Genomic DNA, 26,370 nt, shown 5'->3' on the forward strand with positions numbered 1-26,370 from the left:
CTCAATGTGTGTTCCTTCCTCCCTGGCCCCGGGGCAGAAATCAGTCCCACTTTGACAAAAACGAAATGGGAGGACGTGGATGCACTGCTGGCTTTGTCTCTGGGCACCCAGTGTGCCCCCTGGGGCCCAGCAGGTGCCAGGAGTGAAGGAGGCTGGCCTGGGCAAATGCCGACCTTCCACAAACACATTGCCTTCCCGGTCCCATCGTATTATGTCAGAGACACGAAGAAAAGCTTCTCTTTTTCTAAAGTAATTTCTATCCCCACTGTGGGGCTCGAACACACGACCCCAAGATCAAGAGTCTCATGCTCGGGGGCGCCTGGGTGGCTCAGTCAGTTAAGCGTCCGACTTCAGCTCAGGTCATGATCTTGTGGTCCAGGAGTTTGAGCCCCGCGTCGGGCTCTGTGCTGACAGCTCAGAGCCTGGAGCCTGTTTCAGATTCTGTGTCCCCCTCTCTGTCTCTACCCCTCCCCCACGCGTGCTCTGTCTCTGTCTCAAAAATAAATAAAATTTTTTTTTAATTAAAAAAAAAAGAGTCTCATGCTCTACCAACTGAACCAGACAAGCACCCCAAGAAAGGCTGTTTTTTTTATTTTTTTAACACTTATTTTTGAGAGACAGAGTCAGAGCATGAGCAGGGGAGGGGCAGGCTCCAGGCTCCGAGCTGTCAGCACAGAGCCCAACATGGGGCTCAAACCCACGAACTGTGAGATCATCACCCGAGCTGAAGTTGGACGCTTAATCGACTGAGCCCCCCAGGCGCCCCTAGAAAGGTTGTTTCTAAAACGAAGACACAGAATTCCTTTTAGTTGTGGCAGAATTAAAAAGCCTAAAAAGCAGTTGGAGTTTGGAAAGCCCAGTAGCATTACTACCCCCAGCAACACTGGAAAACATAATGAAATCAGACAGTAGAAATCTCCGTTCGGGCGTCCATCCCTTGGTCGTGCGAGAGGCTGGCTTCCAAACTGGTTACCTGGCTGATTGAACAAGGACCCTTGAAGGTGCTCCATAATTTTCAGGGTCACGTTCATATCCCTTCATCACATGATTTCACACACACACAGCCTGCCCTGGGTGTCTCGCTCATGCCTTGGAGCATCCGTCCCCTGCCCGTCCTCCTCTGTCAGGCTCTTTCCCACCCCACCGCTTCCATGGAGGCTCAGGGCAAGGCATGACTCTCTAAGAGGCATCCCAGGGGGTGCCTGGGTGGCTCAGTCGGTTAAGCGTCCGACTTCAGCTCAGGTCAGGATCTCGCAGTCCGTGAGTTCGAGCCCCGCGTCAGGCTCTGGGCTGATGGCTCAGAGCCTGGAGCCTACTTCAGATTCTGTGTCTCCCTCTCTCTCAGCCCCTCCCCCGTTCATGCTCTGTCTCTCTCTGTCTCAAAAATAAACGTTAAAAAAAAATTTTTTTTTTTAAAAAAAAGAGGCATCCCAGGATGCGGCCCCTCATCTGTGGCCCCAGGCACCCTCTGGGCACGGACTACTCTGTATCATCCCTATTGATTTACTGGCCCATCCCGCCCACTAGACTACCAACTCTGTAGGAGCAGGAATGAAGTAAAACAAAGATCCCCTCTCCATTTAACCCAAGTATCAGAAAAAGCATCAGCCTACGAGCAAGCGAATAACTTCAGGTCACAGGTTAGGGAGGCAAGAGGGATTGGTAGGGACTGGGGTAAAATGGAGAATATATTTGTCCACTTGTCCTACCCAGCCAAGGGGGCAATTATTCCTCAGCTCCTGCCACGCAGTCTGATTTTTCTTTTAAAGAAGCTAGAAATCAAGATTTGTGTGTGAAATTTCTCCAGTTTCTCAATGTGGCAACCAGTTCTATTTTTGTAAACCACGGAGGCCAGAAAGCAGGGCCCTGGCTGGTCCCCAGTTGTAACCTCTTATCCAGAAGCAGGGGGGTGGGAAAGGGATCAAGAACCAAAACCAGCACACCAAGGTGATTCCAAAATAGAGATTTGTTTATTAAGGATCATTTAGTCTCTGCATAAAAATCACCAATTGTTCCTCAGTGGGTTTTTACCACACATCAATTCTTTTGGGGCTGCTCTGTTCGCCCCAACACTTTAAAAAATACAGCTCTTTTTAGCGCCAAGAAGGACAGTTAAGGCAGCGAGGCATTTTTCTTGGGTCTCAGTAGATGGAGGGTTCATCCTCTCCCCCTTGAGAGAGTTCACACAGTAGGTAGTTTCTTAGGTTGGAAAAGCTGTCCCTGAAGAAAATAACTATGCAGAAAAATGCAAATATAGTCACATAGGGCCACTCATTTGTGCCTGATAGCTTTAAAATAACCCTCCCCGTGGCCATCAAAGGCTTGCTGGTTGGTTTCGGCTATAAAAAAACTGTCTGGCAAAAGACAGTAAGAAAGAGCAGTATCTTTAATGACTGTTGTGAGGTCGGGCTGTGCAAACCACATGAGAACACACGCCAGTTTGCTTTAAAAAAAAAAAAATCCCACAACAGGGGCTCTGTGTAATTTCAGATCAAACTCCTCATGGTCCTTAAAATACCAAAACATCATTCAGCCAGATCCTAAGGACACATGCTTCTTTTTCAAGGGAGGGGTATGACACACAGTTCCCCCAGAGTTATGCTCCGCGTGGGGGGAGAAAAAAAACAAAAACAAACCTTAGAACTTGATTAGAAACATTAATTGATCTTTCCCACACTGAAATGAAGGGATAAAGTCAGTCTGTGCTGTTGTGAAATTCAAAGGAGATTCGGAAGTAGGATCGTTATTTATTGCTCCGTGAGGATAAACCCCCAAAAATGACTTAAAAATAAAAACCCGGGCCGCCCGGCCCCTGCAGACCCCGGCCGGACTCTGGGCCGCTCCGGGGTGGGGGCACGCGGGCTGGTGCGGGCGGCCCGCCAGCTTGATTCACAGTGATTCGGGTTAGCCGGTTGCTGGGGTGCGCGTGCCTACACCTTGTAGTTGAGCTCGGCGTTCATCTTGGTGTACATCTCGTAGATGACGTCGATGGTGGCCGTGTAGTTGACCAGGAAGAGACGGACCTTCTCCAGGCACTCTTCCTCTGTCACGTTCTGCCCCTTGGAGAGCGCCTTCAGGAAGTCAGACTTGTAGGGTGCCGCGTAGAGCGCTGCCTTGAGACGGGCGAGAGGGGAGGGGGCACAGAGTTAGGGGACCAGCAGGGGCCGCCAGGCGGGGCACAGTGGGGTTCTGGGAGGGGGTGTCCCCGAGGTCCCTGCTACTCATGGTGTCGGAAGGGAAAGGAAGAGGGAGATGTGTGTTCCCTTCTACCCCCGTGAGGGACAGCAGGAAGGACACCAGCTTCGGGGACAGACAGACCTGTCAAATTCCAGCTTGTGCCGCCGACTAGCTGTGAGCCTTGAGCAAGTTACTTAGCCTCTCTGAGCCTCAGTTTCCTCATCTGTAAAATCGGGATGATAATGGCACCCACGGGCATCAGGTTGCTCTCGTAAGGATCAAGGAGGTTGTGCAAAGTACTCAGCATGGCACCAGGCACACAGTAGGTGCTCAGCATGGACGAGCCGCTTCCCTCTGGGTCCCCTGCTCTGGAGAAGGTGGACTGCTTCTTCAGAGACCGCACTTTCGGACCAGGGGAGAGGGCTGCTGACATGGACTGGGGCCTCTTTTCTCCTTCGGGGGGGGGGTGGGGGTGGGGGCGACATGTCCCTAAATTTCAAGGCTCCCCTGACACTTGAAAAGTACAGAGAACAGGTAACATGCAGAATTGCAGAGCCAGAAAGAAAAGGTTGCAGCTGAGTCAGAAGCTTAGGCTAGGAGTTAGACAGGCTGGGGTGGGTATAAATAACAAAATCATCCATACGAACAGCAGCAGTAAAGCTTTGATTTACTGAGTGTAAACCAGGCACCAAGCACTTTGTACATATTAACTCCTTTAATCTTTACTACAACCCTTGGAGGTGAGGCCTAGTTTACGCCCATTTGAAAGATGACGATGCTGAGGCTCAGGGAGGTGGAATCCCAAACCGCATCTTACTGTGTGACCTTGAGCGAGATAATTAACCAACCTCTCTGAGCACCAGATTCCTCATCTGTGAAATGGAGGTGAGGATGTGCGTTCGTGAAGAGTAGAATGTGTGGGCAGCCCGCCCTGGGCCAGGCACACAGGACATGCTGTTATCACTCAGGTGTGGGTTGCAAGGACTTTGCAGGGGGCAACACAGCGTGGGGGAGGGGGAGCAGGGCTTCATGGCACCCACCTGGGCCCTGCCCCCAGCCCCACCAGGGGGGACAGCCAGAGGTGGCCCAGCTCTTCCTGCCTGTACCCAGACTGGCTCCTGTCCCAGCCTGTGCCTTGTGGGAAAGAGACCACCCTGTTGGACCCCGGTTCTCAGGGGACAGGGGATGGGCTGCAGGGGAGGGTGGCCAGGACAGGCTGGGCCAGACGAGGGGCCAAGAGATGAGAGTTAGCCAGAGACAGCATGGGGGGCACCCCAAGGACCTCCTGACATCTTCCAGATGGGCCTCTCAGCTGGCGATCCTGGGGGCCCCCAGGCAACCAGGCTGGTGCTGAAGCCCCACTTCCAGAAACCCTGGCCAATGTCACCCCAACGTAAGCCACCAAGAGCCCTGTGGACCCGCGTCTCTTTAGCAGATGCCCTGGTGGGTACAGGAGCCCTTCTTCCCCTCCCTTCCCGGGGTGAGGATCTGGGCAGAATCCAAGGGGCCAAACAGGCCTGCCCGCCAGCGACCCTCGGTCTTCAAGAGTCTCCGCCAGGGTTGCTCCCACAGCCCCCTGGTCAGGCGTCACGGGACACTCAACGGAAACAGCACGGAGCAGCTCTAGGAACACCCACCACGGCCACAGATGGGGCTGGGCGAGCGCACGTGACAGGGCCCCTGCGTGAGCCAGCCTCACCCCGAATAGGCCCAGCTGGGCCCAACCAGGACCCCCAGGGCCGAAGCTAAGCTGTGGCAGGAGGGGGGCCAGCTCACCTGGAAGATCTTCTGCACGATCCAGCCGTGGTACTTCTTGAGGGCCATCTCGTAGGCCTTGGTGGCGTTGACGCGGATGAGGTTGGGGTGATTCTCGTCCCGCTCCCCGTCGCAGATGCTCTGGAGGAAGACCTGGATGAAGCGGAGGCCTCTGCGGCCCGGGAGACAGACGGCGCTTCAGGACCGGGTGCGCTCGGACCGGCCACGCCGCGGGCACACCCCTGCACAGACCCTGATGCACTTGGACCCGAGCGCCCGCTCTGAGCCGCGGGTACGCGCACACACACGCACGCGCACACATGCTCCCGGTGGTGGTCACTCCTGAGGTGGTAGCTTCGACCCCGCTTACGTGTAACGTGACCAGCCGGCTCAGCGCGGCGGCTCCCGAGCACCTTGTCCAGAGGAGATCTGCCGCTGGCCACTGGCCGCGCTCCCCGCCGGGCTGCGAGGTCTACGAGGCAGGGTCTGGGCCTGCCTTGCCCACTTCTGTGTCCACGCGGCCAGCCCCCGCCACGCGTCAGCTCGCGGACCACGGACTGTGGACACACTGACCAGCCCGCCTTGTGCCTGGACGCCCCGCCTCCACCACCGCCCCAAGCCACTGTCTACACCCTCCGTGGCCGCTTGAGCCCCTCCTCCAGGTCCTTGAACGCACGGCATCTCATCTCCGGCTCCCTCGGCCCCAGGAGGCTAGGCTCGGCACAACCTGCCCGTTTCACAGAGGAGAACATCGAGGCACCCCTGAAAGGCTCAGGCAAAGGCCAGGATGCGAACCCCACTGTCTGACCCCGGGGCCCGACTCCTTCCTTCCCCATCCTTCCCTCTCCCCCCAGAGTCCCTGGATGAGCTGCTCTGTTCCTTCCCTGCAGAGAGGTGGGGATCAGGCTGGCGGGGGATGAGGGGAGGCTTCTAGGGGCAGGAGCACTGGGACTAAAGGGTCTCTTTGTCACCTGTGAGGTAAAGGGAAGTCCTCCATACCTGAATCAGAGCCCTTAACCATCAGGGATCAGCCTGGGCTGTGGGACTGAGCCCAGGGGACAATCCCAGCCCCATCCTGCTCAGCCACCTCTGCTGAGCCCCTGCCTCCCCACAGCCCTAATGACCGCCCTCTACCCAGCAGCCGGGATGGGGTACCATCTGACCCTGTGGCTGAACACCTTCATGGCCCTCGGTGGCTCCCCAGCACCCCGATCAGGCTGAGACTCACCTCTGTCCAATCCCGCCTGGTCCCTCCCTGCTCCTGCCTCACATCCAGAACCTGTGAGACCAGACCCTCCCAGACCAGCAGGCACCAGGCCTCTCCTGCCCTCCCACCTCTCCAAGGCCTCGTCCTCCTGGGACCCTCCTGCTCAGTCCCAGAGACTCTGCCTGGCACCTCTCCTCCAGGAAGCCCTCCCTGACCTCTCTCTGCTCCAGGCACTGCTACCCTGCTGTCAGGATGCACCCACAGCCAGATACCCTACTCAGGCTGTGGAATCTGAAGAGGGACCCCACTTGTTCGATGCGGCATCCCACAGGCCCAGCACACAGCAGGTGCTTATTACGTGCTCAGCCAGTTGGTGTCTCCCTTCACCCGCCCTCCCAGTCACCCGGCTCTGCCCGTGTCTGATCGGGACACGAACAATCTAACTGAGCTGAACATCACCATCTGCCTTGCTCCTCCTAAGAAACCGGCAGAACTTGCCGATGGATGAACCAGGGAGCAGGCCTCACCCAGGCCTGTGAGTCTCTCACCGAGAGACAAAAGTGGGTGGGGGTGGTCCCTAAAACATGCTGTGAGGGCGCTAACTGCAGCCCACCCACCCCCCTGACGTCCTCGGCTGCGCCCTCCAGGCGGCAGACTCTCTCTGTTCCATTTCACCGAAGAAGTATGTGGTGGGGAGAGGTGGCCGGCTGGGGCTGGGGAGAGACACAGGGGAGGAGCACCCTTTCTGACTCCAGGCCCAAGAGAGGGCAACAGTAGGAACATCCGTGGGGTGGAGTATGTGCCTGGCTTCATGGCAGCTGCCAGTGGTGTCTACACAGCTAAAGGAGAATTCTGTGGCTGGTAGAGAGCTGTGTGAGCTCAGCCAGCCAGCTGCCCGGGCTCTCTGAGCCTCGGTGGTCTTATCTGTGAGATGAGAACAACTGGATGTGGGGTCAAGTATCTGCTGGAAGGATGATATACATACATATATATATATATATATATATATATATATATATATATATATATATAGTGATTATGAGCGTTCTCAAGTTTGGGGTAAGACTGTCTGGGTTCAAATCCCCTATCAGGGTACCCTGCCTCCAGCCCAGCCCATGGGACAATTCTGTGCAAATCAGAGAGAGTGCCTTCTCCTCAAGACGCTATATTTCTGTCAAGAAGCTCTCATAAAGTCAAACCTGGCACGTGCATGATGCAACCAGCCCTAGATAGGACACCTTTGTGCAGTGTACAACCTGCACAACTATGCTTGGCCATTGGGGTCCAGCTCTGACCCTGTGACCTGGGCACATTATTTGGCCTCCAGAGCCCCAGTGGCCTCCCCCTGTGAGATGGGAATGATCACCACACCTAACTCACAGCACATGAAATACGATCAGGCGTAAAAAACGATTAGAACGACGTCTAGAGTAGGCACTCACTTGCTATGCTTCTGATGGGACTGGAACAAGGGAGCATCACCAGCAGGGGGGCCTTGGCCCTTTGGGCACTTTTTCTCAGCATTTCACACACGTGAAAGGAACGGGGGTGGCCTCGGAGGGCAACGGTAGGGTTGGACACTCCTAGTCTGCAGAGCAGGGCCCCCGGGGCTGCACGGCCACACACGCCCTGCCCCCCAAGCCCATCACCTTTTCAGCCACATCAGTGCCAGCGTGGCTCCCACTTTGGGCCACTCTGCTCCGTACATTTCCTTCTCCACCTCCAGGATGTTCTGCAGGGTCCGGAATTTGGCCGGGTTGCTGTCGTACACGGCTTTGATTTTCTGAAACAGAGCACACGGGGTTCTCCCTTGGAAAGGCCGTCCCCACGGACGGCCGTCCCCCACGCCTGGTCGGGGAGCACCCCTCTCCTTCCCACCCGCGCCAGCACCAGCAGCAGGGGCTTGTGCCAGTAACTACATGACAGCAACTACCACGACTGTTCACGTTTACCGAGCACCTTCCGTGAGCCGGGAGGGTTGGCAAAGCCCTTTATGGGCGCTGCTCTACTGGATCCTCCCAGTGATCCTGATGTTGCTGTCATGATCCCCCTTTGCAGTGGGGAAAGCGAGGCTCAGACAGGGGAAGGGATAGCGGGCAGCGGGATCCGCCATAGACCGGTTCCAGGGTCCATGCTCTCCAACCACGATCGATGGCGCCTCAGACCCTGAGCATCGGAAGTGGACGGTCGCTTTGGGATTCAAAGATGTCCGGGAACAAGGCTCCTGAATCGGAGCCAGGCACTTTGGATCTGAATCCCACCTCCGCTCCTTCCTTGCTGTGTGACCTTAGGTGAGCCCTTCCACCCCGCTGAGCCCCGGCTTCCTCGTCTATAAAATGGGGATAATGACTGCTGGGCTGACAAAATGAGACAATCCAGCGTGGCCAAGCTGCAGGGCAGGCCGTACATGGATCCTCACGGGGAGAAGGGCAGTGGCTGGGTGACGGCAGTCCAGGGGATGACCCAGGAATGGGGAGGGGGGAAGGGCCGAGCCAATGCACCCGTGGACTTTGGAGTTTACTTCTTATTTGGTCGGGGTGGATACAAGAACCAGGAGGTTCCTTCCCAGGTCAACCCTTCAGACGGTCATCCCCGTCAGGCTGTGACTGCGGGGTATATGATTTCAAAGGAGCACCAAGAGCCCTGGGCCAGATGACCTGGGGGCCAAGCCTGTTTTCCACGTCTCCTTCCTGTTCCTCAACCTGGGGAGCCTGCGGCCAGGAGCAGGGCACTGATGACTAATGCAGGTTCACAGTCCCAGTGGAGGTTCCGGGCTGTGGCTGCTGGGCCAAGTACATACCGTGATGTTGCCACTTATGTCTGCCTTGATGGGAGTAAACACTGGGGACCCGAGGCAATCTGGGGACAAAACCAGAAGAGAGATTCAGATTCCCAACAAGGAGGAGATTCAGGAACTCCATAGGCTTGGGAACCGGAAGGCAGTTCACTGGGTGTGTTTAGGGACGAGCGGAGCTGTTTATAGGTGGTAAGAAGGCTTGTGGGCGAGTTAATTTGGAGCGGTGGGCTCCAGCTGAGACCAGTTTCTTGTTGCAGGACTTGTCAGAGCCTTTAAAATCCAACTGGAATATCTAGGGGGCAAATCCTTTTATCCACAGCGCCCTTTGTTCTTGCACAGCACTGCCCAGAACTTTCTGCAGTGATGGAAATGTTCTATATCTGCATTAATATAGACCCCATGTGGCTACCGAGCACTTGAAATGTGGTGTGACTGAGGAACTGAATTTGTAATTTTACTTGACTTTCATTCATTGAAATGTAAATAGCACACGTGGCCGGTGGCTACCATATTGATCAGCACAGCTGTATACAGTACCTTGCAGAAATAATGTTCTGAGAAACCCCTCTTGGCCAACAAGGCGGATCACTGCTAATAGACCAGCTGGCCAGGAGGCAGTCTGAGGAATCTTATGAGGCAGAAGGGCCAGATTTATTAAAAATGACCTTCTCGGGCGCCTGGGTGGCTCAGTCGGTTAAGGGTCCGACTTCTCGCGTTTCATGGATTTGAGCCCCGCATCGGGTTCTGTGCTGACAGCTCAGAGCCGGGAGCCTGCTCCCGAATCTGTGTCTCCCTCTCTCTCTGCCCCTCCCCTGCTCACGCTCTGTCTCTCTCTCTCTCTCAAAAATAAATAATAAACATTAAAAAACATTTTTTTTAATGACCTTCTCATTCACCAGCCTGTAAGAAAGAAAGAAACTGGCGACGCAGAGGCTCCACGGTTCGGAGACCCAGGCTCAGAGCCCGGGAGAACACGTCAGCAATGGGGTCCCAGTCACTTAACACAGAGTGAGGGACGCGGGCTCAACCTCCACCCTGCTCTGCAGGCACTGGCCTCAGCCTTCCCATCTAGCCAGTGGGGCAGCAGGACCGATCAGAGATGCCGCGGGCAGGACTTGAAAGAACCCACCTCCAAGGCACACGTTTTGTTTAGGTCTGGAATCGGAATGTTCTTAATTGGAGGGGGTTTTCCCTTCTTGGTGTTACTGGCGACACCATTTTTTGTCTTTGTTTTTGAAGTTTATTTATTTTGAGAGCGAGCGAGAGGGAGAGCACGGGTGGGGGAGGGGCAGCGAGAGAAGAAGAGAGAGAGAGAATTCCAAGCAGGCTGCACTATGCCAGCACAGAGCCAGACTCCGGGTTCAAACTCACGAACCATGAGACCGTGACCGGAGCAGAAACCAAGAGTTGGACGCTTAACCAACTGAGCCACCCAGGCGCCCCGCCAGTGACACCTTTGGGTCGATGAAAGGCAGACCTCGAAATGAGCGGGGCCTGGGACTCTGAGCAGCCTGCCCCCCTCCTTTCCCTCCTTTGTGACCCTCCGGCACTGTCGTGAGGACCTGAGACACCCCACGGGTCAGAGCCCCTTGCTGAGGGCTTGGCGTGGAGGAAACACGCAGGGAACGGCTGGTTCCCTCGTGAGCAGGTTCAGCGCGACCCTCACCCTCAGAGCCTGAAGCCAGCTGTGCTCCCCCAACACATTCTTCCCCCTCGTTGCTGTGTCCAGAGACCACAGGGCCCCGGGGACACAGACGCCCGAGCAGGCCGCCGTGGGTACCCACGGGAGGGACATGCCAGACTCTCCTCGCCCGGCAGGTCAGGCACGCCACCTTGGCCGCACGGGAGCGGAGGCTTGGGGGAGGGGCAGCTGCAGACTGAATTCCACCCAAGGTGACCCGGCACACCTGGCCAGCCATCTGGAACAGTCCAAGCACAGCTGTTAAAAGAGGTGCATTGGGGAAACGGCTTTAGACACTATAAATGAAATACCCCAGAAGCCAGCGGAAAGAAAGTGGGGAAGGCATCCAGACAGATGGGGTTTGTTTGAATCCTGCCCCGGCCACACCCCAGTTGAGCAAGTCTCCTCGCCTGGGTGCCTCGGTTTCCTCTCATGTCAAATGGGGCAGTAATAGTACTTAATTCAAAGGACTGTCACAGGAATTAAAAAAACATGTACTGGACGCATTTAGCAGAGTGCCCGGTGCACGAACACTCAATAAGATGGATTTTGACCATGTTCGCGACTTCAAGCTCCGTGGTCCTGCAAACGTCAGCCAGCTGTGCTCAGAAGCCACGGGCCCTGAGGAATCTCTGCCCAACGGGAACACGCTTGGCCTGTACCCACATCCCTCTATCCTCTGCCTTCTTGAGGCCCCTCGTCAGGCCCAGGGCAGGCTTCAGGCACAGAATCCTCCGGCTGACTGGCCAGCCTTCTGTCATCCACTGGGCTTCTCTCCCGTGCCTGTGGGGCCAGACCTCCTTCCACGGGGCCGTGCAGGTGCGGCTCCTGGGTGCTGGGCTGGGGGTCCAGACGGCCTGCCCCACTTAATCCTGAGCACTCGGGCCTCCCAAACTACCCCATCCCAATCTTTCGTCTTGCCTGACGCACCACTGACTTCATCCAGCAGGGACGGTCGTGGAATTTGCTAACCCTGGAGCACGTTACTACCGGCTGCCGCAAAGGACGAGGCGTTCTGGACTTAAATAGTAATGCAAGCAAGCCAGTCGCAGTGACTGTTCCCTCTTGACTGTGCAGCCAGGGGTCACCAATGCTGACCCTCACAGGGGCCAGGCGGGTCCCCTGGATGTGCTGCATGGGGACTGACTGCTCCTCAGCTCTGGCTGATGGCTTCGTGTCCTCATCCTCCAAAAATGCATAATGTCCAAAGATACAGGGTGAACTGATGGATGGAAAAACAGGTGCAGTAAAATATTAATGGCAGAATGCAGGTGGTGGGTGTGCAAATATTCACTGTAAAATTCTTTCAATTTTACCTTATGTTTGAAAATTGTCGGGGCACCTGGGTGGCTCAGTGCGTTAAGCGTCCGACTTTGGATCAGGTCGTAATCTCACGGTTCCGTGGGTTTGAGCCCCACATCAGGCTGAGTACTGACAGCGCAGAGCCTGGAGCCTGCTTTGGATTGTGTCTCCCTCTCTCTCTGCCCCTCCCCTGCCTGCACTCTCTGTCTGTCTCTCTCTCTCAAAAAATAAATAAACATTTAAAAATTAGGAAAAAAACTGTCGCATTTAACATGCTGGGGGAAAAGTCAGGGCTTGTGTTTTTTGTGGGGTTTTTTTTTTGCTCATAAAGTCGTATTTTTTCCTTTTACTTTTTTTCCGAGTCCGTTTCACGGTGCTTGTGGTTCCACGTGTCATTCTATTTACCACCCATCTCCCCCTTGGACTTGAGCTCTGAGAGGGCAGGGACCTGGTCACCTGGGTCCCCCCTCCCCTCCGCCCTGTGCCCCCTGTGCCCAGCATGCGTGGCACGAATGAGTGGCCCGACGGTGGAAACTTCCCTCCAGTCCCACTTTCTATCCACCCACTGGTGGTGCCGATTGACCCGACGCATGGTTCTAGAGGCACCCGTACCACCAAGATGGCAGAGAATACGGGGAGGGGATGGGGCCCCAGTTTCTCTGATAAAGGAGAACGTAGGAAGACCGGCCCTGGGGGGCCGCGCGACGTGGGGAGGCATCATACGTGCCAACTGAGTGCTCAGTCCGTGTGTGATCGCTTTCCCCGCTACGGGGCGAGTCGAGGAGAACCTTCCATGGGAGAACGTACAGATCCGGGGCTCCGGAACCAGTCATTGCCAACCACGCATGGGCGGTTTACCGGCCTGTCCCAGTGACACAGGTCATTGAGCATGCATTTCAGAGACGCAGAAAAATGTTATCTGGCCTCCTCGGCTCTGAAAAGAGCTCTTGTGCAGTTTCTGAGCAGTCCTGCCCCGGTGGCAGGGAGAAAGGCTTTTTGTTTTGCGTTCTCCTGACAGTGCGCTATGCGGGTCACGAGGCCGCTGTGGTCAGCAGGAGCCGGGCCCTGGGAGCAGTGGCTATTGTGTGCCGTGGCCACCACGCAGGGACACAGCTTCTGCTCCACCGGGGAGGGCAGGGATGCAGGGCCTAAGTGTACTTCTGGAGCGGGGAGCGGAGGAGGAGCTGAGAGGGACGGCGGGGGGTGGGGGGGGTGGGCGGACCCCAGGAGAGAGGGGTGGGGAGGCTGACCCCAGAGTCCACTTCCAGCAGGAGAGGCATCTCTGTGCACACACACACACGCACGTCGGGGTCAGTTTCGGAGCACCTGGGAGCAGGGAGGAGGCGGTGTGGTGCTCTGAGGTCTGCTGGTCTGGGTTCAGGTCCCAGGTCTGTGACTTTGGACAAGTGACTTAACCGTGCCGGGCTCAGGTCCCTCACTGTCCACAGCCCACAGGTGCCGTGTGCAGGTGCAGTTGAGGCTGAAACCTGCTTCAACATGACCTGCTGAAAGTTCCGGGCTTGTCTGTCTTTGGTGCCGTCCAAGGCCGCCAGGCCCAGAAAAGCCAAGGGACTTGCCTAGGGTCACAAAGAGGAAGCCAGGCACTCAGACGTAATTACGGAACCAGGCCTGTTCCACTTCTCCCTCACCTTTCTTTCTAGAATGTTTCCAGCCAGGTGAACTCACCAAAAAGGAGAGTACTCTGACAGGAAAACCAGAAGATGATTTTAATCGCCAAGCACATGGTGGCCTTTTGAATAGTTTAAACTCAGGCTGGCCCCTGCTCTGGGCAGACTGTGACACTACCCAGCCTTACCTTTCCTACAGAATGTAGCCGTGCCCCAAAATTACCTTTCTTGTTTTACCAGTTTTGCAGATATACCTCCAAGTTGGTTTTTTATTGTTGTCAGCAAACAGACTCTTTAAAATGCCATCCAGAAGCCCTCTGCCAAAAGGGAGGGAGGGGGTTTGGATGGTTTCCTAGTTCCTCATCTTACCTCCAGGGAGAAAGGAAGTTGTGAAAGTTGTGAGAGTTTCTTTCTCTGTGAAAGAAAGAAAGAAAGAAAGAAAGAAAGAAAGAAAGAAAGAAAGAAGAGAAAGGGAAAGAGAGAGAGAAAGAGAGAGAAAGAAAGAAAGAGAAAGGGGAAAGGAGAGAGAAAGGGAAAGAAAGGAGAGAGAGAAAGAAAGAGGGAGAGAGAGAGAGAAAGAAAGAAAGGAAGAAAGAAAAAGTAAGGGGAAAGGAAAGAATAAGCTAGAACTCCAACATCTTACTCCATAGAACCACTCCTAATGGGCACAGATTCTAAATACAGATAAGCCTTGGTTATCTGGAATATGTGGCAAATGGCCACTTCTGTTTGGTGTGGAAGGTTTTTCTAAGCATGCTAACTCAATCCAGAAGGCATAAGGAAAATACCACAGAGCTGATTACAAAACCCAGAAACCTCTTACATGGGGCATGAGGAGATATCCCATCACCAATCACAGGCAAACAACAAACTGATGGTCGGAGGGCTGGTCTGTGAAACAAACCATAGACTAAAGATAATTATCCTTAATATGTAAAGAGGTCTGATAAATCAATAAGAAACAGCCAAACCTGATAGAAAAATGGCATAACATAGAACAACAACAAAATGTCTTACCTTGACAATAAAAAGAAGATAAAATTAAAACGGCGAAATATGTTTTAGCTGTCTAATGTAACGAATGCCCCAACCTTCTCTAGTTCAACCACTCTGGATGAAACGCATCAAAATGTAACACAAATGTCCCTGCTTTCGTATACCAAGCCACACACGGTTTTCTAAATAGGGCCATCATCGATGATAGGAATTATGATAAAGGTGTGAGCCAGTAACCTCACAGGCCCCCTGAACCCTTCACTAAATGGCTCTACGTGGCATTTTCAGGTTTTCAGGACCATGTTGCCTAATCGACAAGAAATTGTTCTTGACGGGCAAGGAGCACCACTCCCTCCTTATTTCTCTGTAGCGCTTTCATTCTGCTAGATACTTGGGAAACAAATAACGAAGAGGGTCAGCATCAAGGTCAAGCATTTTGTGCATGACCTCTGGGACGATTCTGGCTGGACAACCTCCTACCTGGGATTCACCATGGTTCAGATGAAGGAGGTTGCCCAGAGAGCACAATGCCCCACAAGCCATCAGTCACCATATGTCACCCAGAATCAGACTCGTTCCTGCTTTTTCCGGCTTCAACGTGGTTGGAAAGCAACAGTTGTTACGAACGCTCTGAGCGTGACCACAGCACACATATGCAAGCTTCCCCACGACACCTGCCGGACACTGGGCAACGGGGCGACTGAACTGCCCTGCCTGGACCCCCCTCTCATTCCATCTCAGGAATAATTTTGGCAGAGGAATAAAAAGCACTCCTCTTCTTAGACACAAGGCTTTGCTTTCAGCCTGTGTGACTCAGGATGGAAACCTCGACCCCAACCAATACTTACTTCAAAAAGGAAGAACAGGATGCCTGTGTCGTTGATGCTAGGAGCCTCGTTTAGGAAGGTTCTATTTCATTTTTTTTTTTTTTACGTTTTTATTTATTTTTGAGATAGGGAGAGACAGAGCATGAACGGGGGAGGGTCAGAGAGAGAGGGAGACACAGAATCCGAAGCAGGCTCCAGGCTCTGAGCCGTCAGCACAGAGCCTGACGCAGGGCTCGAACTCCCGGACCGCGAGATCGTGACCTGGCTGAAGTCGGACGCTTAACCGACTGAGCCACCCAGGCGCCCCATGAAGGTTCTATTTCAAATTCAATTTTTTTTTTTCAGTAGCTGGATAATTAGGTTCCGTTGTTAAAGATACGGGGCAGATTAACTTTACAGGTCCTGGGTTTTCAAGGACCATAATGGGAGGCACTCAAATTACAGCCCATGGAAGTGAATCATTTATTAATCCACAGGCATGGGGTGTGTGTGTGACGGCTCAGTCTATACTAAGGCCTGCTTTGAGAATGCCCACCTTCCTAAAACTAAGACTTCTCGAGATAAGGCGTTTTATTGTTGTGTGAATTGTCGTTTTAAAATTTTTTACTGTCTAAAGAGGAAAGGATGTTGACAAAACAATCCTGTGGCACCCGGGTGGCCCAGAGGGTTAAGCACCCGACTCTTTGATTTCAGCTCAGGTCACGATCTCGTGGGTCGTGGACTTGAGCCCCATGTCGGGCTCTCTGCTGTCAGCGCAGAGCCCGCTGTGGTTCTTCCATCTCTCTCTCTCTCTGCCCCGCCCCACTGTCTCAAAAATAAATATTTAAAAACAAAAGAAAACCAATCCAAAACACTGGTTATAAATTAAAAATCACCCCTATGGCATGCCAACTCCCTTTGTCCACAGTTGTCCCCTTCAACAAAAGCCACCCCTGAAGTGGGGATGTGGCTGGGAAACTCATTTTTCTCTACTTGCTGTGTGGCCTGGGAGAAATCAGTTAACCTCTCTGAGCCGCGGCTTCCTCATTTGAAAAATGAGGCCGACAACGGACCCCACCTCAGGACCTCACCTCATCGGGTCGCTGGGAGGCTTAAACGAGGTGTTGTTTAAAGGGCTTTGCACGGTCTCTGGCACCTAGTAAATGCTCAGGAAAAAAGAAAGTATTCTTTATGCTTATTATTATTATTTATAACATCATTTTCATCTTTCTCAACAGACAAAGCTTTTCTTCAGAGAGGAAATCCAGAGAAGAAGGCTCCCAATGACTGAGAAATCACAGAAGAAAGAGAGTAAGGGAGGGAGGAGAGAAAGTGGAGCCTACTGATGGATACGGATACAATTAGCAGGAAACCTCCTGTCATAAAATAAGGACTTCGAATGTACTCCAGACCATTAAAAAAAAAACGGGCTCTCAGACGAGAGTGGAGTGAGGGAACTTGGGGGAACGGCACGGCAGAAAATGAATCACTTCCGAGCACAGGAAAGTGTGAGCTGGCTGGTTTTTATAGGACCCTGGAGAGGGCGGATCAGCTGTAATGACTTAAAAGCTCAGATACAGTTAACACGCTAACCAAAAAGAAAAAAAAAAAAAAGCCCCGGATACAAGTAACACTGTAAGAAGGCAACAAAAGGAGTGAACATCCACCCAGGCGGTTTTTAAACTGAAACAATGAAACCTAAGACCAGAGCCCCTCCGGGTGGCTCACTGAAACCAGCGCTGCTTGGCCAGATGGGGATTTCCTAGCATTCCCCTCCCCCACTCCCAAACAGCGGGGAAGGGCCAGAAACGGGGCTACTTCTGCCCAGAGTAAGACCCCCCCGGGTCTTTGAGTGCTGCCCTCCCTTATCACAGGGCCAGCCCACTTCTCAGCCCCGTGGACCACTTCCCAGCTGTGCCGACCTGGTCAACTCCCTTCCCCACTCGGAACCTCGGTTTCTTCTTCTGTAAAATGCTTGCTACTGCTTCCGAATCCGTAAGGTCATTAGAAGGCTTAGAAATGAGACAGAGGCTCGTTCAAAGCTCGGCACGTGGGCGCCACTCAAGACAGGAGTCACGCTAGCTGTGATTGGGGTCGTGCGTTCTATTTTACAAAGCCCTCTGTCACTCGCTCTTCCCATTCCCTTTCAGGTCGACACCTCTGGACAACTCTGCTCTGCTGGGTGCACTGCTGGGCCCCGGGAGGGCCCGACCTCTGCCCCTGAGGGATTCGCAGTGGGGCACTGTTCCTCCAAGCAGCCCTGTGCTGGAGGTGAGGCAGGCCTGGATGAGCTAGCAAGAGACAGAGTGGACACTTTCCCTCCCACTTCTCCATTTGAGTCCCTCCGGGAGCAGAAGCCAGACTTCAGTCCTTGACCTCAGGGCCAGACTTTTCTGAACATGGGGACGAGGAGGATCTGCTCGCAGTCACTGGAGGACAAAGCAGGCGGGCACCGGTGGTCTGTGCTCCGCGCTGGTCTTTGGATGTTATAAATGAGGGTGCTGGAGCGGTCTCAGACCAGCGGCTGGCCCCAAGCCCTGGCCGTCGGTCACCAGACCCACAGATGGAGAGACAGCTTCTTTCTGGAAATCTTTGTTTCTTTCCCAGGGGCTGTGTGGCAGCGTCTGAAGGCCTGAGGCCACCCATCCTATCTGGGCAAAGATGGAGCGATTCTGGGCGCTGAGCACCCAAATCATTTGGGAAGGTCACCTCCATCCTTCTTGGGAGGCCAAGCCCAGTCGGGGCTGGAGGCCTAGAGAGGGGATGAACTTAGGCGTGGACACGGCCTTGGCGCTGTGGAACCAGGACTCAAGCTCGCGTGGGCTCGGCCTGCCGCCAGGGCCCGTGTTTCTTCCCATTCATCTACCTATGATTTTCAGAGCAAGGCCTTCAGCAGACAACGGACCCAAGTTCAAAGTGACTTCTCCCGGTTGAGCCTCAAAAGCAGCCAACTCACAGCTGTTACAGACACAACCGGCTAACACAGGGGAGTCAGCGGCGCCTCTTTCATCAGGGGTCACGCAGATCTTCCCTGGGCCAGGTGAGATCATGAGCGTGACACATCAGAAGGACAACGGGCACACAGTAGGTGCTCCTCAAGTCTAGTGGACCCCCACCCACTACCTGCAAAGGCACTACCAGCCACTAAGAGTCTCCTGGCAGTTTCAAAATGGCAAAACCCTATTGCAGAAAGTGTATTTTTGGCCTCTTCCTCCCACAGGGACACAGTTTCCTCTAAAAGCGTCCCTCACAAGCACACAGTCTATGTCCGGTCCCTGCAGAATCCAGCCTTCAACAGACACTCAACCAAAATGATAACTAACCTGCTATAGTAAGACGGTTTAATCCAGTTTCTTGCTCATGTTTCTTGCGATATTAGCTTTAAAACACCGCAGAGATCTGATAGGTGGTCCCGAGTCCCAGAAGGTACTTGTTGCCCTGGGGCAGATAAAGTTCCTCAAAGAAGATAAAGCAGATAAAGTTCCTCAAAGAAGGGGAACTTCTTACTCCCAGGCCAAGGGGTGTTAAGTGGGGCTGGTTCCCAGGCAGTTAACGCCATGTTCCAATTACAGGAGAAGCTGACCTACCTGTTTGGGATGACTGGGTGACTTCTATATCCCAGTCATTCAAATTTGCATTCAAATGAGCAAGGGTTGCGGGCCCAGCTTGGAGGGCCAATTACGAGGCAAACACCCGGGAGGAAAGCTGCATATCTGGTTTGCGGTTCCGGCATCTTGAACCCGTCACTGTGCCCCCTGGACTCTTTAGTGGCCATGCAGGTGGCTCCACGCGGGGCGGAAGGGGGTTTCTCCTCTGCCGGACGGGAAGCCAGGACAGCAAGCGGCACATGGCCAAGACCACTGCATAAGGAATCCTGAGGCCTGAGGCCCGAGTTCTGGTTTGACCTGAGCTGTGGCTGGGCTCCACTTGTTACCCCCTGGCTGTGTGACCCTGAGCATGTCACCTAACCTCTCGGGCCTCGGTTTCTCTGGCTGTAAAACAAGAAGATAATTCTGTCCTTCTGGGCTGCCACTGTCCCCCCCCCCCCCCCCCCCCAAATAGAGCAAGCACTGAACCAAAGGGATGGGAAATCACTCTTTCTGGGGTTTCCCCTACGACTATTTAATGAGCACCAGATACCTGTAAGGCCTGATTCTCTGAACATCCATTTAATTACATAAGAGATCTGAAGGAAGAAAAATCATCCCCAGAAAGTGGATGTCAAGAACTGAGAGACGGAGATCATTCCCTTCCGCTTCTGCATCTTTAGTTTCTCCCTAAACAGTGAGAACAGACAGGCGTGACTTCATGCACCACGTCCGACGGACCTGGAACAGCGTGTTGAGAAAAACACCGAGGCTGTGTCTAGACTAGAAGGGAGAGAGCGGTATCATGACTGATTAATAATGTCATGTCTGCCATGGGTACGGTTTATGAGTTATGTATTTTTTAAAATTTATTCATTTATTACTATTTAAAAAAACTTTTAATGTTTATATTTATTTTTGAGAGAGAGAGCGGGGGCAGGGGAGGGGCAGAGAGAGAGGGAGACACAGAATCCGAAGCAGGCTCCAGGCTCTGAGCTGGCAGCACACAGCCCGACGCGGGGCTCGAACTCACGAACCCTGAGATCATGACCTGACCTGAAGTTGGCTGCCTAACTGACTGAGCCACCCAGGCACTCCATGAGTTATGTATTTTAATTCAGAAAGAGAGAGAAAAGCAAAATTTCTTCTAGAAAGAACCCAGAAAAAACAAAACAAAACAAAACATGGGAATGGAACCAAAAGCATTCACTCAGCAAATATCACCAGCTCACCTGGGGCCAGGTGCTGAAATAGCTCAAAGTCACAGAATGTGATAGGTCCTGTGGTAGTCTAAGGGAGTCAGGAAAGACTTTCCGGATGAGGTGACTTTCCCGTAGGGATAAGCGGAGCCCAGCCAGGCCAAAGGAAGGTGGTAGGCTGGAGAGGAGAAGGGGTGTGCCGGGCAGAGGCAAGTGATGGCATGGCACCACTTGTGGGGCTGCAAGCCACCCAGAGAGGCTACAACACAGATTTCAAGGTGGGGTAATAGGGAGCCACCGAGGCTTCTGGGCAGGGAGTGACCAGATGAAATGACATCCCTGTCTCTCCCTCCCCCTCTCCCACTGCCTCCGCCCTCTAATTGTTAGTACTGTAGAACATTGCTGCATAATTGACCTAAAAGCTGAGAGAGCAAGCCTCACAGAAGTCAGTTGCAAGCTGATCACTCAGACATGAGATCCAATTACTGGGTCAAGGTGGAGAAAGAAGCCAGACAAGGGGCTGGACTCTAAGTGGACATAGTAAAGCCTGTACCACGCCAGAGGTTCAGGCCAGAGATAAGGACGAAGGGCTAGCCCAAGATGTGGACGCTCTAAGCCACACCAGACCCGCAGCCTGAGGAATCAGCATTCACCCGGGGTGACCAACTCTGTCACAAACCACACCCGACAAAAGTGAAAGAAATGTGATTGCTCTAAAAGCTTTTGCATCCTTCAACCCAGCAATTTCACTTCTAAAAATTACAAATAATATAAGAAGTACACGAAGAAACATATACGAGGATGTTCACTGCAGCGTTGTTTACGAGAGTTGTTTACGAGAGCAGACCACGAGAGAGAAGCGATGTGGGTGGCCCACAGCAGGGGACTGGTTAATTAAAGGATGACCACATTCAAACAAAGGAATTCTAAGCAGCTGTGACAAATGGTGACAGGCATGGGAAGATGGTCATGCTATACAGTGGGTGGAAAAAAGCAACTTATGCATTTTCCCTTAAGACGGACAAAAATGAGTCCAATAGGAAAGTATTTCGGAATGTCAACAGAGATGCTCTCAAAATAAAAACAAGCAAACCAAAAAACCCGACCTCAAAAGGTTCTGAGAGGATTAGAGTACTAGCACATCGTAAGTGCTCAACAGATGACAGGGAGATTTTTATTTATCATTTCTTCTTGCAAAGTTTTTCCTTCGATACACAGATCTTCCTTACAGCATTCAATACTTTTTAAAAACACAGCTTTCTGGGGCGCCCGGGTGGCTCAGTCGGCCGAGCTCCCGACTTCGGCTCAGAGATGATGATCTCGCAGTTCGTGAGTTTGAGCCCCACATCGGGCTCGCTGCTGTCGGAGAGGAGCCTGCTTGGGATCCTCTGTCCCCCTCCCTCTGCCCCTCCCCCACCTGCGCTCTCTCAAAAATAAATATTTAAAGCAAAACAAAACAGCTTTCAGCCCTTTGCCCTATTTATATGAAGAACAGTGGTTCTCAAACCAGATTTTGTCTCCTCGCACAAGTCGTTGTCCCAACTTGGGGAGAGGGAGGTGTTACTGGCATCGAGTAGGTAGAGGCCAGGGATGGCACTAAATGCACACGACGGTGCCCACCACAAAGCATGATCCTGCCTCAACCGTCAGCCGTGCCATGGTGGAGAGACCCTGATTTAGAGGGAAGCGTGGCTGCAACCTATTTCAGACTTCTTGCATCCACTAAGCCAGACCTGCCCCATTCAAGAAGACACACGCAAGCCACCCGGATCATCCAGGTGACCACACGCCCCCAAGATGAGACAGAGCCCCTGTGTTAGAGCCCACGGTGGATCTCAACGGACCCCTGAGTCCCAGAGAAAAGCCACTGGGGGGAGCATCCTCCTAAACCTGAAATCCTCAGGAGAAACTCTTCTCCCAGACAAGCACAATGGTTCAAAATGGATTATCACTTTTTTTTTTAAGAGGGCTAAGAATTATTCTGTGTGGGCCAACCCACGGAGGCGTCTGTATAAGTGGGGCCTCTGTCAACAGATGTGCTGCCCCACGGCACATGGCTCACAGCAAAGACAAGGGTCCTTTGAGATCAGAGGAAGGGAGGAGGGGATGCTCTTCAGCCCTGGCATCCTGGCCCTGCTGGCTCCAGGGGCCACCGTCCCCTCTCCTCTAAAAGCAGCCAGATGATCGCATCCGGTGAGGGTGCCCCCAACTGCAGAACCGTAGTACGGGCACCTTTGCCGAAGATAAAGAGATTAACTTGGGGTTTCTCACCTCGACAAGGCAAACATTTGGGGCTGGATCAATTCTTTGTGGTGAAGTTGTCCTCTGCATCGTAGGGTATTTTGTGGCATATCCCTGGCCTCTACCCACTGAATGCCAGCAGCACCTCCCTGCACGCCACCCCCCCAGCCCCACCCAACACACACACACACACACACACACACACACACACACGCACACGCACACATAAGCTGTGACAAACAAAAATGGCTCTAGACATTGCCAGCTGTCCCCTGAGGGGCAAAACCGCCCTCAGTGGAGAACCATTAGCTTAAACAGATTCTGAATCCTTGTCCAGGGCAAGCTGGCTGAGTCCTGCCAATGTTCACACAACTAGAAGTGGTGGGGGGTGGGGGGAGGCATGCAAATAAAAAGTTCCTCAGTGCCAAAGCCAGTGAGTTCCCGAGCCCCTGCCTGGAGAGTCAGTGTTATTTCAACACTGAGATAACCGATAAGAACATTTCAGACACTCCATGAGGATGGACTAAGCATCTACTATGTGCCAGGCACTGCTCTGGGTACTGAGGGTGCAGCTGCGGACATAAAAGGCCAAGACCCTGCTCTCGGGTTGCTAACCCAGGTCTGAGGGTCATACGAACCAGGTGACCGCACTCACTCAAACCCTGATTAATCATCTACTATGTGAAGGAACCAAAACTGGACCAAGGAACTGATGCGATAACCGCTCCCCCCGCAGCTAAGATCCACTTGGCATTTAAGGCCTCACAGCTTTACACACATTTACCCCCTCGCAGCTAGCCTGAGAAATCAGCAAACCCATTTCACAGATGGGGACCACCCATTTAGGGGTAACGGGAGTGGCTGTCCGTGTGCCAGATCTCTTCAGCCCCAGGTCGGTGTTAAGGTTCTGTCAGTTTGTGGGTTACAGCTGAACTCTGTCCTGGGGACAGGTATCTTCCTGCAAGGCCACCGAGTGAATGAGCAGGGCAAGGCGCAGGGCAAGCCCACATGGAAGGGTCAGGTTGCACCTTTAGCCAGGACCCGAAAGGCAAAGGGCAGCGGCCGGTGGTATTGTCTTCTATTTCCCATTTTCCATCCAGGGCCTGGGCCGGGCTCAGGGAGGTGAGGAAGGACGCTCTGAAACTGGCTTAGCGACTGCCTTCCTCATGCTCCCACAGCCTTCCTGGACCTGCCATATGAGGCAGGGGTCTTCTTCCAGAGCCCATGCCAAGCACTCTGTGTCTGACGTCACCCCACAAAGCAGCTTCCCCTGACCTGACCCCTGTTCTAAATGGAGGAAACACTTTAGGTGGTTCCCCCTAGAAAGGGGTGCCAGAGTTTCGCGAATCCCTCTTCAAAACCTCCCTCCTCATCCTTCCTCCCTTGGAGCAGGGGTGGGGTGTCTTTGATCTGGAATGGGGGAATTCTGAGGAAAGAAGGGTTCACACCTGCGAGGGGGAGGCTGGAGAATGTAAGGAAAAGAGAGGGCTTATGGAATGGGAGGGTTATGTTAAGGGGAGGGAGTTGAAAGCCATTCTGAAAAGCAAGAAGGGAATGATAGGATGAGGGATACAGGATTTGGGGTTGAAGGGGCGGGATGCTTTCGGGGAGATGGGAGGATTGGAAGTGTCAGGGGTGTCTGGGGGAGAGGGATGATTGGGGGAGCCCAAGGAAGTGGAGAACTGGCGCGGCGGGAGGGGGGTAGGCATCTTAAGGAAACGGTGGAGTGTGAGGTGGTGGAGATGAAGGAGTGGAGTGTCTGGAGGAGACGAAGGATCTGGGGGTGTCCGGGAGAGGGAGAACCTGGGGTGCCTGTAAGGAAAGGGGGTCTTGGGTGCCTGGGGAAATAGGATCTGGAGTGTCCGGGAGAGGGACGGCTGGAGGATGCTCGGGAGAAGGGGGGTTCTGGGGGTGCATCTGGGAGCGCTCCGGAGAAGAGCTGCGGGCTGGCTCCCCCATTCACCCCTGCTCACCGAAGAAGGGCGGCAGGTGGGACACCGCCTCGAGGAAGGGCCCCGTCTCGATCTGCTTGTCCGCGGGCAGCGGCTTCAGCAGGTGCTCGGCCAGCAGCGCCATTTCGGGGTCGAGGCCGGCGGTGATGCCCCAGCCGGCGCCGCGGGCGTCCACGCCGCCCCCCGGGCCGCCGCCGTCAGCGCTGGGGCCGTCACTGCCGCCCGCCGCAGACTCAGGGGACGCCAGCGTCGCCACTTCCGCCCTCGCCGCGCCCGCGTAGCCGAGCGCTCAGCGCCGCCCGCAGGCCAAGCGCCTAAGCGCCCAGGCGCACCGCCCCGCCCCCACCCGCCCGCGCCAATCCGCGCCCGCCGTCGCGCCCGCCCGTCCAATCCGCGCCCGTCGCCGCCCGCCTCCCCGCCGCCATTGGTCAGGGGGCGGGGCCGGCCAGTCCGGCCTGAAAGCGCGCGGACTCGCCAGTCTAGGTCCGCCCAGGTGAGCCGCTCCCAGGTGAACCTTCTGCGGGCGTTCCCTGCGGCCCCGGCGGCGTGTTCCCCCTCCGCCCCCAACCCGGGCGGACCGGCTCGGGCCGGGTCCTCGCCTGATGGGGGCGTAGAGCTGCCCAGGTCACAACTCCACTCACCTACCAGCCCAACTTTACAGCCCAACACAGCCAGCGCCCCCGAGGACACCTGTTTCTCCAAGAACAGAGCCTGTCTGTCCTCCAACAGCCCCAAGCAACCTGTTGGACGCTGTTCCGGTCGCAGTTCTCTTTAGCTGCAACCAATGGGGACGTTTGACTGTTCTTCAATGATCTTTCACCTGTTGGACGCTGCTCAAGTCACAAGTTTAACTCGGCCATACCTAGCTAAGACTCCCGTTTCCTGAAATCTGGGGTCCTGTCTGACCTGAACGGTCTGATGTTACCTAAGGGACCTGGCCCAGTTTACCATCCAAGTCAACCACCATCAGACTGAACCCTTGTTTCCCCAAACCTAACCTCAGACCAATAGCCCAGGATACATGCTTGTCACCACTTGGAGCACAGTTCACATCAGCCACAACCCACCTAGATCCTTGTGTCCTAAAACCCAACACCCATCTTCTCAAAAAAAATCTAGCACACAGTTGTTGAGAGCTTCTCATTCATTCTGGAATTAATATTCACTGTGTGCCCAGTCTGTGCCGTGCACGGTGCTAGGTAGGAATTGTGGATAAAAGGTGTGAACAGTACAGCAAAATTCCTGCTCTTGTGATGCTGGCTTTCTAGTTTGGGAGACAATACAATACAATACACAAGTAAGACAATTTCGGACACTAATAACTATAAATGAAGAAAATAAAACAGCAGAATGTTAGAGGGTGACTGAGGGAGATAGGATGTAGGAGGTTTGGGCAATAAGTATCTATGAAGAGCTGAGATCTGAAGGAGTATTAGGAGACAGCCAGAGTGGCTGGAGCATGTGCAAAAGCCTTAAGGTGACAAAGAGCTTGGGTGTGTGCAAGCAACCGGCGGGGGGGGGGGGGGGGGGGGGGGGGCAGGTATGAGAGTGGAGAGATAAGAGTTTATTTAGCTAAGGCAGGTGAGCAGGGGCATGTTGGGTTAGGTAGGGGGTGATACAGAGTTTGGACTTCATGTTAAGGGCAATGAGAAATCACTAGTGCCAGAAAAATCATTGCTAAACTATATGAAATATTCTTAATTTAGTCTTTCAGAAGGCAGATGGGAGAAGAGAGAGACTGTTCCACATCAAGGCTATAACCCAAGTGCAGTTGGGAAGTGAGGGGGTCTGTCTGAGGGAGACAAAGCTATCATCATTCTTGCTCATGACACAGATCTTGACATGTCCCATCAAGTCAGATCTCTCACTGATAGGAACCCAAGTCATCAACCTTGGCTTGTTCCCACCCCACCCTACCTCCCCACCTCAGGCATCTTAAGATACCATCTCCTTGAAGCCTCACCATCCTACCCAGCACCCTGACCCAGTGCCAGTACCCCACCCACCTTTCAGACACCTCCATCAATTCCACAGAGAGATCA

General features: G+C 53.8%; 1 protein-coding gene across 1 annotated transcript; it reads right to left on the reverse strand.

Annotated features, from left to right (window-relative positions):
* Nucleotides 1–1,951: 1,951 nt before the first annotated feature.
* On the reverse strand, nucleotides 1,952–24,618 carry GLTP (glycolipid transfer protein). Its single transcript, XM_047828125.1, has 5 exons — nucleotides 24,350–24,618; nucleotides 8,940–8,998; nucleotides 7,789–7,922; nucleotides 4,954–5,104; nucleotides 1,952–3,113 (listed from the first exon to the last, which is right to left on the reverse strand). Exons 1-5 carry the CDS (start codon nucleotides 24,450–24,452, stop codon nucleotides 2,931–2,933), a joined length of 630 nt encoding a protein of 209 aa, XP_047684081.1. The 5' UTR covers nucleotides 24,453–24,618; the 3' UTR covers nucleotides 1,952–2,930.
* Nucleotides 24,619–26,370: the final 1,752 nt, after the last annotated feature.

Source organism: Prionailurus viverrinus, chromosome D3, assembly GCF_022837055.1.
Source record: "Prionailurus viverrinus isolate Anna chromosome D3, UM_Priviv_1.0, whole genome shotgun sequence".
Lineage (NCBI taxonomy): Eukaryota > Metazoa > Chordata > Mammalia > Carnivora > Felidae > Prionailurus > Prionailurus viverrinus.

What these genes read in the sequence shown, in the direction of transcription:
- GLTP (XM_047828125.1), bottom strand. Translation starts at nt 24,452, where the DNA reads ATGGCGCTGCTGGCCGAGCACCTGCTGAAGCCGCTGCCCGCGGACAAG. An exon ending in CCACCTGCCGCCCTTCTTCG is followed by an intron (nt 8,999 to 24,349) that starts GTGAGCAGGGGT and finishes TTTTGTCCCCAG; the next exon opens with ATTGCCTCGGGTCCCCAGTG. An exon ending in GCACTGATGTGGCTGAAAAG is followed by an intron (nt 5,105 to 7,788) that starts GTGATGGGCTTG and finishes CCCGGGCCGCAG; the next exon opens with AGGCCTCCGCTTCATCCAGG.